This window comes from Medicago truncatula, chromosome 3, assembly GCF_003473485.1.
Source record: "Medicago truncatula cultivar Jemalong A17 chromosome 3, MtrunA17r5.0-ANR, whole genome shotgun sequence".
Lineage (NCBI taxonomy): Eukaryota > Viridiplantae > Streptophyta > Magnoliopsida > Fabales > Fabaceae > Medicago > Medicago truncatula.
Genome location: NC_053044.1, coordinates 39,499,151 through 39,510,506, shown reverse-complemented (window position 1 = coordinate 39,510,506; position 11,356 = coordinate 39,499,151). Strand labels below are relative to the sequence as shown.

General features: G+C 33.1%; 2 protein-coding genes across 2 annotated transcripts; both read left to right on the top strand.

Annotated features, from left to right (window-relative positions):
- The first annotated feature begins 434 nt into the window (after positions 1 to 434).
- LOC112420400 (zinc finger CCHC domain-containing protein 7) lies at positions 435 to 4,971 on the top strand. Its single transcript, XM_024779484.2, has 7 exons — positions 435 to 791; positions 1,367 to 1,489; positions 1,595 to 1,753; positions 1,827 to 1,994; positions 2,133 to 2,249; positions 3,689 to 3,919; positions 4,048 to 4,971. The coding sequence occupies exons 1-7, from the start codon at positions 522 to 524 to the stop codon at positions 4,828 to 4,830; spliced, it is 1,851 nt and encodes a 616-aa protein (XP_024635252.1). The 5' UTR covers positions 435 to 521; the 3' UTR covers positions 4,831 to 4,971.
- A 1,875-nt stretch (positions 4,972 to 6,846) lies between these two features.
- On the top strand, positions 6,847 to 7,900 carry LOC11442196 (uncharacterized). The gene is made up of 2 exons (XM_003601308.4): positions 6,847 to 7,351; positions 7,675 to 7,900. The coding sequence occupies exons 1-2, from the start codon at positions 7,074 to 7,076 to the stop codon at positions 7,781 to 7,783; spliced, it is 387 nt and encodes a 128-aa protein (XP_003601356.1). The 5' UTR covers positions 6,847 to 7,073; the 3' UTR covers positions 7,784 to 7,900.
- The last annotated feature ends 3,456 nt before the right edge of the window (positions 7,901 to 11,356 follow it).

Genomic DNA, 11,356 nt, shown 5'->3' with positions numbered 1-11,356 from the left:
AAATTTTGTGACAATACATTATTGGATGATTGTAAAAAAAGGAAAATGCTTAATAGTACCAAACCAAATTTGAACGAAAAACAACGGATGCACTTGATGTAGATTTGTTATTACAATTTTATCCTCAATCCACTTCTATATATGACCACCTTACCCTTATATGATAAGTGTTTTTTTTTAGTTTCGTCAAATCCCAAATTTAAATAACCCCTACTGCATAACACTCCTCTTCAATTAAATTTAATAATTCTCTAAAAAAAAATTAAAATTTAATTTTTTTTACAAGGAGTGATGCAGTACAGACTATTTATTCAGGGGATTTGACAAAACAAAAAAAACACTTACCATACAAGGGTGAGGGGTCATATATAGAAGTGGATTGAGGATAAAATTGTAATAACAAAACTTATGTAACCATCTCTCTTATGTAACCAAAAATAAAATTAAAAAAACACTTTCATCTGAGGTGTGCTGTAAAGATTAGGGTTTCAATTTGGAACTCCGACCGAATTCTAAGCGGCATGGGAGGAAGGAAGGAGAAGTCGAAAGCCAAGGCAAGAGACGATGAATCAATCGACAATCTCGACCGCGATTCCACTCCATCACTCGTATTCAGCGGCAGCGACGACGACGATGAAGAAGCCAATCAAGATCTGAGCCTGAAGATCGTTGAAAAAGCTCTACGAACGCGAGAATCGAAACTCACCTCAAACGACGCCGTTTTGCCTCCGCAGCAATCTGACCTTCTGATGCCGCAAATGGATGATGCTTCTATTGAGCCAAATCAAAGTGTATGTGTTGGCTTATTCATGTTTATTTTTTGAAAAAAATGATTTTTTTTTCTTTTTTTATGATTTATGTAAAGTTGGATTTCTCAGTGTTTAATTCTGGTTTGATAGATTAAAATACACACGCAAACTACCCATTTTGATATCAATCAGATTATGATTTAATTTGGAGTTGGAACATTGAAGTATTTGTTCAAAAAAATTGCATTGTAACATGTATTTGATTTGCTTATAACTAAAATTTAGATATAATTTATATGCGCTGACAGTGTAATTTTGTTTTACAAATGCATTTAATCTAATCTAATCATGCCAAGTAGGAATTGATTTGTAGAGACATTTTAGGAACTAACCTAAAAACGCGGCATCACAGAGTGATTTAATTGGATGTAAGTGTAAAAAGTTAATACTGTCAGTGTATACAAATCAAATCCTTTAAAATTTCGAGGAAGTTTTAGCTTAGAATCTATGTAATGAATAAAAACGAATCAAATCTTAATAACACAGCACCCACTTGGAGAATCACATTTTCGGTAAGATATTTTCGATTTTTTTTAATGTTTTTGCTTTTTATGTAGGTTTTAATTGCTGCACAACAAGAGGTGGAAGAGATAATCAAAACTACAGAGAAGCATGAATCTGTGGAACTGGAAGCGAGTGTGGATCAGATAGGTGACAACATGGTTCTGCGAAAGCTGCTTGTGAGTTGATTGATATATTTGATCTGAAATGTGATTGATTTTTGAAATACTGTACCACGAGGAATGCTTAGTTGGGTATATCACTCGATGTTTCTTTTCTATCAGCGTGGTCCAAGATATTTTGACCCTCCAGATAGTAGTTGGGGATCATGCTATAATTGTGGTGAGGAAGGTCATGCTGCTGTAAACTGTACAGCAGCGAAGCGGAAGAAACCATGCTATGTATGTGGCGAGTTGGGACATGCTGCAAAACAATGTTCTAAGGTATGCCTGCTTGCCTATTGGCTTATGAAGGTTCAAAGGTGTGTATACTGAGATCTGCTTGATGGTCATGTAGGGCCAGAGTTGCTACATATGCAAGAAAGGTGGTCACCGTGCAAAAGACTGTCCAGAGAAGCACATGACTGCACGGGCTTCTAAAAGTCTGACGGTATGCTTGAAGTGTGGAAATTCTGGGCATGATATGTTTTCATGCAGGAATGATTATTCACCGGATGATCTCAAGGTTGTTCTGATCTTTTTCTCATATATTACAAATTTGCTAAAGGTTCTTGGTTGAGTTTGCATTGGAATAGTGGCTTACATTGATTGTATATGAATTGCTCATTTATTGATTCTTTATTTCTTACTTTTGTTTATTTAGGAGATTCAATGTTATATCTGTAAGCTATTTGGCCACTTATGTTGTGTCAATGCTGCTGATGTAATACCGGGAGAAATTTCTTGTTACAAATGTGGTCAGATGGGTCATACTGGTTCGGTAAGTTTTATTATTTAATAATTATGCACCTCTCCGGAGATAAGCATCTCTTTTTTGTATAATGTCGTCTACTTTCCTGTATGACTCACTTTCTCTTACGAGGGAAATTTTATTTGTTTTTTTTTATCAGTGTCATTTTCCACTCTAGAGACTTTAAAATGTTTACAAGTTCAACATCTCATTTAATGTGTACATAATATAATAAAAACTACGCACGAGCCGGATTAGTCGCCCACCTTTGGTGGGTCGGAAACCGGTGCGAAAGCCAAAAAAAAAAAAAAAACTAAAAATCCTGATAATCTCTTCCAATCATTACCCTTAAATTTTGTGCTGACATGTCAGTGCTGTCAATTGCGGATTGCAAAAAATAGCGGGTTGTTCAAATTCTGCTATGCCACAACACTACTGCTCCTCTATAGCCGCTATTTGACAATACTGTGACATGTATGGTAATGAATAGCAGAAAAAGGGACTTTGTAAAGGAAACAATTATATTCTAAACACTACCTTTTAAACTTACTTGATTCCCTCTGAAATTTATACTCACATTACATTAATAGTAATTTTATTTCCTGGTATTGGTAACCGTAGCGGACTCAAGCCGATGCTTGATGTAGGTATTACATTTACAGAGATGCTACAATGAAAGTTAGATTGGCATCTATGGTGTAGAAAATGTGGTAGGGCCTTATCTTTGTTGGTTCAGGTATATATGTAGAAGTCTTGTAGAAGCATTAGTAAGAATAGTAGGCTAGATGGAGGATAGTCCACTAGTTACACGTAGAGGGAAAACATTTGAAAACTGTAGGTCAAACCACTGTGAACTTGGAGTTAAATAGTCATCTTTAAGCCTGATTCATGATAGGATAATTAAGAATTGGATATTCCCTAAAAATGAATGGATGCTGCATAGTAACTAACAAGGAGCAAATGCATGTATATCTTGCAATCATCACCAAAATATTTCATTACATAAAGTTATTTAATAGTAATGTTTATGCCTTAAGTGTAGTAGCTAAGGTCCAAATACACACATGTAAGCACCCCTCCACCTTTTAATGTCCCAATGGCTATCAGTGTCCATCAACCATCCTCTTGTAAGGTTAAAGCTTGCCATATTTTTGTATCTTAATATATAATGCTGTATTTTTTTTTTTTTGTTGAGAGAAAATGCTGTATTAATAATACCTGAATATATTATGTTAAGTTTATTAAAATATTTATATAAAAAAAACTTAATTAAAATAGTGAATTCAATGGGAGCTAAAACTTTGAGTGGTTGAACTTGAATGTCCTTTTCTCATCTATATATATTTATATGAATAACTTTTGAAAGCTTTGACCCAAGGCCATTTTCTCAGCTATAATATGTTAACATGAAATGCTTACTTTCAAATAAAACTATTGGCAAATATAAATCTGAGTATCAATTGATGCAGGCATGTTCAAGGTTGCAAGGTGAGACTACTGGTACTGCCACACCTACCTTGTGCTATAGGTGTGGTGAAGGGGGGCATTTTGCTCGAGAATGCACAAGTTCTATCCGTGTACAATTGATGCAGGCATGTTCGAAGTTTCAAAGTGAGACTACTGGTGCGGCCACACCTACTTTGTGCTATAGGTGTGGTGAAGGGGGACATTTTGCCCGAGAATGCACATATTCTATCAAGGTACAGTCTAAAAATTTAGTCACGTTACTAAAATTAATACAGCTTTGCCTTTTCTTTGTTATTTATTATTCATGTTCACTTGTGTCATAGAGTAAGTAGTTTCTTGACTGCCGTGTTTTCCTCCACAGGCTGGGAAGAAGAATAGTGAATTCTCGAACACAAAAAATAGAAAATCCTTGAAAGAAAATGAGTACACGGGACATTGGTCTGCACCTCTCGATATGGGTAAGACGCACAAAAAGAAACGGCCTCATACAGACGAAAGAGGCTTTACAACACCTAAGAAATCAAAGAGGAGAGGTGGCTGGATGACGGAGTTTCCTACAGAAGAAAGAAGCTATACAACACCTAAGAAATCAAAAAGTAGAGGTGGCTGGACAATGGAGCTCCCTACAGAAGAAAGAGGCTTTACAGCCCCAAAGAAATCAAAGAGTAGAGGTGGCTGGACAGGGGAGCATTCTGCTGAAGAAAGAGGCTTTACAACCCCCAAGAAATCAAAGAGCAAAGGTGGCTGGACAACGGAGCATCCTGCAGAAGATAGAGACTTTAAATCTCCCATGAAATTCAAGAGCAGAGGTGGCTGGATGGCTGATCACCCTGGAGAATTCTCTTCTTCCAAGTCCAATAGGACCAGTTGGAGTCCCGCGGGGACACCATCTGCTAGAAACACTAATATGTATGCGAGTGGTAGTGGAAGTCGAACTCCAGGTTGGAGTTCTAAAACTTCTAAGGGGTGGATGGGTCAACAACCTGAAGCCTCATATTCCCAAGGGTCAGCCGATGCTTTCCATCATAGATATTCGTCATCAAGGTTTGGCAACTCCAATGATGATGGATACAGGAGAGGTAATTCAGCATCAAGGTTTGGCAACTCTAGTGGTGAAGGATATAGGAGAAGTAATTGGTGGTAGCTTTTGCCCTCGTGTTCTTTATAATTCCATCTGTAAACTTGTAAAATGACACCTACTTGCAAGTTTTTTTTAATTAATAACGTTCAATTTTCTCAAGTTATTTATTCAATACAATTGTCACAAGTCTTTCAGTTTGGTCCACCCTTCAGGAAGTAATGGGAGTACACAATCTTCATTTTTTAAATAAAAAAACTGTCTCCGGTTGAACTTATTGTTCGTAACTTTTTATCACTGCTTTTGATACCTTCTAAGATATGTAGCAGGGTATGTTTTGTACATTAACACTGTGTTTGGTAGAAGAGAAAAAGGAAAGAGAGAAGTTGAATGGAGAGAGATAGAAGAGAAAATGAGCATTTCTTTAGTTTGGTTGTGGTGAGAAATAAGGTAGAGAGAGATAAAACATGTAGGGCCCACTGCTTTTTTAGTCTTCTCTCAATAGGGAAGAAATAGGGGAGAGTTCCATTTTTTAATAATATTCTAATTATACCCTTTCATTGCATCATAAAAGACAAAAAAAAAAAATATATACGGAAGTCTACTTGTTGTGCATAGCCTAGCCGTGTACCTGTGGCTGTGGGAATAAATGAAGCAATCAGAATAGATTTTTTAATTTATGAAATGGGCTATTTTATTTTTTTTGACACAATCAGTTTTTTTTGTACCGCACAATTTTATTCTTATCATTACATTAAGCAAATATAAATTACTATTTGTTCAAATAATTAAAATTAATAAGAACAAATAACATAAATTAACCAAATATAAATTAATAATTAATAATTGATTGTTTAATTAAATTAATATTGATAGAAAATGTGTTTCAAACAACATTAAATTATGTATTTGTTTATTGAGTTAAAGGGTATTTTTGTCCTTTCAAAAATAAATGCATTTCTCTCTTCTATTTCTCAAATCTTTCTCTTCTTCCAAACAATACATCAAATCTACTCTATTTCTCACCTTTTTCTCTCTTCCTACACTCTCTCTCACCTATTTCTCTCTTCACAACTTCTCTTCCTAACCAAACACACCCTAAGTCATTAACCATTTACAATACTTATACTATGTTTATTTCTTCCATTCATCATCCTCTTGTTAGTTGGTGAGTTTGTTAATTTATCCTGTTTCATTCTATTGTGTGAGCGCCTCCTTTGTACACATATGAAGTTAAGCTATTTTTTTCTGTCTTTCTTTTTTCAATCAATCAGTTTTCTATCGTTATAGTATCAGAAGCTCTTCCAAGAGCTCTGTGTAACAAATCACTCTTAATTTCTTCTTTGTTTGCTCTTCTTTTTACTGTTTCACACTTTTACTATGGTGGACTTGGAAACTTCCTCAAGAAATTCCTTCTATTTGATTTACTCAGAATCAACTACCAAAAGGTTTTTCTTGATCCCACCCAGAATTTTTTACTTGCAATTGATCAACATTCTCAAAGTTAGACTTGTACATCATTAACATAACCTAGCTACATACACTAAAATATCGATGATGCAACCGAAGTTTTTGTTCCTAACGAGTTATTCAGTCAACACATAATGGTCTGGTTTTGATTCACAAGGGAAGCCTAACAAAATATATTGGTATACCAAATATGTTGTTATTCAAACAACTTCAACAATAAAAACTGATTTTATTTCATCATATCCTTTTCTACCTATCCAAATATAGTTTGGAGTTTGTTTATTTGATATATTAATTATGTAAAATAGAATTAAATGTACTAGTATGTTTGACCATAAAAAATAATTTTGAATAATTTTTCTCATTTACCACACTCATTATAACAAGATTATTTCTTAAAATTTATTCAAATAGTTTTTCATTATAATTATATTTCATCCTTCCCCAAAAAATTATAATCATATTTCAGATGCATGTTTCTGTTCAATTTTTTTAAAAAAATACATTGAAAATTGTTAAAAACAATTACTTTTAAAAAGATAAGCTTTTGTTTCTATAGAAACTATGAGTTAAACCGGTTCTTAATATCATGTGTTGTTTTGTAGTAGGCGTTTCCTTCATTCTGTTTCACAGTGACAACTAAACCAATAAAAAAAAGAAACAAAAATAACATTATCTAAACAAATTCTATCTTTTACAATATCTGTCTATCCTAATTTCCTTCTTCACACAAACACTGCAAATGGTTGGAGCTTTAACAAACACTTTGAGCCATAACCAACAAATTCCAAAACATTGAAACCACAAATCAGAAACATTGCAACGTTCAATCTTTAAGCATGTCTTTGTCCCTTTCTTGTGGTATCACAAAGCCATTTTTAAAGTTCAACAGCAGCTTGAAGTATCAACAACAACACAGGCCAAATATTTCAGTAGCATTGGTGAGGTGTGAATCAAAAGACTCATCAGAGGAGAATGAGTTGCTTGAAAAACGTTCAAAGTTGGATAAAGGGTCTCCCATTATTATCATTGAAGCTCCAAAGATGATCAAAACTGCAGCTTCTGTCCCTTGCCTCAGAGTTAATTCTGGCTTAGTCAAACCTGGTGATGTTGGAAGGTATTTCACCTCATCTTTTAAGTTTTCATTTCATCATTTTTTTTCTTAATCTTCAAATTTTTTTTTCACACACTAGCACTATTTGATTTGGTAAAATCTAAAATATCCAATTAATGAATCTTTAGAAAATTTTAATTTATGTACTAATGTATCCAATCAAATCATTTCATAATGCCAATTTTTAAGATTAATTTCCAAAATATCTCTATAAATATCTATTTGACATGATTTGATTGAATTTACGCATAGAAATTTTGTAATTAATATCATGTATAAAATGGCAATGGTGTAATTTATTATAATTTATATATCACTTGGTGCAGAATTGTTTCAAGAAAACCAAAAGATGTGTGGGCAGTACGGCTCAGCATTGGAACTTATCTTATTGATGGCAAATATTTCAAGCCCTTAGATCTGGCTCAGAATAGCTAGCTGAATAACCCATTCACAAATTGTGGACTTTGTTTTAAAATATGTCAAGCAAAATATTATATTGACAAAATTTCACTTCTCCCTTAACTTAATTTTAAATCACGATTTCGTTTTTTATCTTCTTTTTTCTACAATCATTTTGTCTTTTTGATTCGTTTGTATATGTTACTGATATTATATTGGCAAACAAAGGCTAAGGTTGTGCTTAAAAAAAAAAAGAGGCTAGGGTTGTGCTATCATGGGCTACCCGGTATACAAAATACATCAATAAACCTGATAATTTTTCTTCTCAAAATTGTGATATTTATGTTATGAGTCATTATATTATTGCAAATATTGCATAATAAACCTCCTGATGACACAGTACGTCATTACTAGTTTTTTAGTCATATTTGTGTCCCTTTTGAAATGTTTTGAGAGTCAAATGCTTGTATACATGGTTCAATAGCTCAAGATTCATAAAAAAGAAATTTTGTACAAATTGGAGAAGAATGCAAGAATTTAGCTACTGGATAAATCGTGCCACGATGGACCTGAATCGTGGCACGTTTGAAGCGTGAAATTTACCTGAAGATATTGAAAAAATCGTGGCACGATGGATATGTAACGTGCCACGATGATTGAATAAATTTACTGCCACGTATGAATTAATTGGATGAGCCACGTGTTGTTTTGCTTTTGGGTGGTGTGAATAATAGAAAGATTAGGAAAGCAATTGGGCTTTGTGTGTGTACGTAGGCTGACCAAGAAACAATTGGTGAAGGATAGCACAATATAAAAGGAGCTGCACACACACATTGAAGGACATTCAGGTTTCGGCGAATCACGGTTTTGGGAATTGGAAGCCGCACGCAACATGAGACAGAAAGGAGAGTTGCACATGGAGATTGGAAACAATAGCAGCACATGTTGAAAAGAAATTGATGAGCAACGCCGACAACGTCGAAACTCTATCGATTTATTTTCTTTATTATGTTGTTTATTCATTGAATCATGTGTAGCTAATTTCCTTTGATTAAGCCAAGATGAATCTATCGTCTCTGTGAATCTATGTAGCTTTTGACTCTATTGTTATCAATATAATTCAGTATTTATTCATAATTATTCTTGCTTAATGCTTTTCATAATATCGTGTGTATGATTATTAACACTAGCTTCTATCGATTGCTTGAATTGAATTTAGGTTACAATTGATTACTAATCCTAGCTAATGAACCGGACATAGTAATTGTGATTAACTCAACATATGAAACTAGAGATAGGAGATAGGAAGTTGAGACTTAAGACTTAGGGTTAACGAACTAAAATATCGCTTCCAAAGTTATTCATCGGTTTAAGAGATTAAAAGGTTATAACCTAGGAAAGGGTTTTGAGTCAAGAGATTGATCAAAGCTAATAAGTTAATCCGTCGGAAATGCTGAGATTACATTGAGAACATAGAGAATCTAGCTACCACAGAGACCAATAGAGGATTCAAAAGCTTAATCACCTGTTTTCCATATAATTTCCAACCAGTTTTATTTACTTGCAATTTATTATTTTTAGCACTAAATCCAACTGCCTAGGGCAACCATTGAATTTAATACATAATTTATTTTAACGCTTTTGTTGAATAGAAATTGAAACAGTCCCTATAGATATAAACTTTATTACTACTTCGATAACTTTTTGACACACTTGCCAAATATCTATCACCTCCTACTAGGGGACTTATGTAAAGTTACTAAGTAACGTGCACTCCCTCCATGTCAACCCAATGCAGTTGTTTTGTAACATGTTTAGCCATTGCTGTGGAAGGAAACGCATTGGCAAAAAGCAAGTAATTAACCATCCATGACGTTGAGGGAAAACGAAACTTCACCTTTTAAGGAAACATGTCACCATTTGACGGCGAGTTGACTAATATATGATTTAAGTTAACGGTTAAACAGTTGGAAATTTTGAGTTCAAACCCTAAAAATTAAATATTAATATAATAATTAACTACTACATTTGCAATTAAAAAATATTTAATGAAAATATTGATTAAATATGTTCCATTTTATTATTGTGTCAACGATCCAAAGTACAAAACTAAAAATTCCAAGGGCATTGATTAAGGAATTCACAAGGATAAATTTCATATTGAAAATAAATACTGTTGTTTTTGATTAAGTAATAGTTACACCACCTTTTTATAAAACCTTTTTTTTTTTGTTGCTTAACCAATGTCATAGGGCACTCTGTCCCTGAGACACCGGTTAACATTCTCCATTAATTAAATATTTTTGATAATAGATCTGGGGCGGAAGCTACCAGACTTCTTGAAGCAATCAAACTGGCTATTGCACGATTCATGCAATCCGTTATCTTTGAATTGGATTCCAAAATTGTGGTGGATGTTGTGAACTCTAGTGTCATTCCTCACAATGATAATTGGTAACATTATTTTTTTATTGTAAACAACTTTTGTCTTTGCACATTAATTTTTGGAATAAATCATCAAATTCGTCTTTAAATTTGCAAGGATTAGTCAAATTCGTCCGCCAAAATTGTTGATCAAAATGTAGTATTTTGATTTGCTTGGAATGAGCACAAAAACTCCTATAGATAATCCATTTTTTTCTTATCTACTTCAATTAGTAACATATTTTGGTAGATTCACAATGTTTTAGGTTGGACAATTTTGCGACACTTTTTTTTTCTGGTACAAAATTTTGTGACACTTTTTATAACTTCTAAAAAAATTACAAAATGTAACATTTTTTTAGTGTTACCGGTGATCCAAAAGATGTTACAATAATGTAACATTTTATGACAATTTTTAAATGTTACATATAATACTATAAAATGTAGCTAAAACTCTTAAATAACATGGGCTTTACCTAACATTTGATACTAAATTTGATCAGTATTATTTTTCTTGATATAGTAACAATTTTGAAGTGTTACTAGATGTCAATTATGTTGTAGTGATAGTATGTTCATTGTACCAAAAAAAAAATGTTACATATAATACTATAAAATGTAACTAAAGCTCTTTAGTAACACGAGCTTTACCTAACAATTGTACAATTGTTACTAAATTTAATTAGTATTATTTTTCTTGATTTAGTACCAATTTTGAAGTGTCACTCATTGTACCAAAAAAAAATCATGGTCTCTCCAAAACAAAGTTTAACGCACATTCATGAATTACTCTCAATTTATCAAGGGATAATGTAGGCATCACCTTCAAAGAGAAGCTGTGAAGATAAAAGTAGTTAAGAGAGAGTATGATATGGTAGATTTGATGTAATATTTAATAGAAGGAAAAGATGAGAAGAGAGAGTAATAATTGTACAATTGTTACTAAATTTAATTAGTATTATTTTTCTTGATTTAGTACCAATTTTGAAGTGTCATTAGATGTCAATTATGTTGTAGTGATAATATGTTCATTGTACCAAAAAAAAAAAATCATGGTCTCTCCAAAACAAAGTTTAACGCACATTCATGAATTACTCTCAATTTATCAAGGGGTAATGTAGGCATCACCTTCAAAGAGAAGCTGTGAAGATAAAAGTAGTTAAGAGAGAGTATGATATGGTAGAT

Coding starts and splice junctions, on each gene's coding strand:
- LOC112420400 (XM_024779484.2), top strand. CDS start 522: ATGGGAGGAAGGAAGGAGAAGTCGAAAGCCAAGGCAAGAGACGATGAA. Junction 792..1,366: donor CTATTGAGCCAAATCAAAGT/GTATGTGTTGGC, acceptor CTTTTTATGTAG/GTTTTAATTGCTGCACAACA. Junction 1,995..2,132: donor ATTCACCGGATGATCTCAAG/GTTGTTCTGATC, acceptor TTGTTTATTTAG/GAGATTCAATGTTATATCTG.
- LOC11442196 (XM_003601308.4), top strand. CDS start 7,074: ATGTCTTTGTCCCTTTCTTGTGGTATCACAAAGCCATTTTTAAAGTTC. Junction 7,352..7,674: donor AAACCTGGTGATGTTGGAAG/GTATTTCACCTC, acceptor CACTTGGTGCAG/AATTGTTTCAAGAAAACCAA.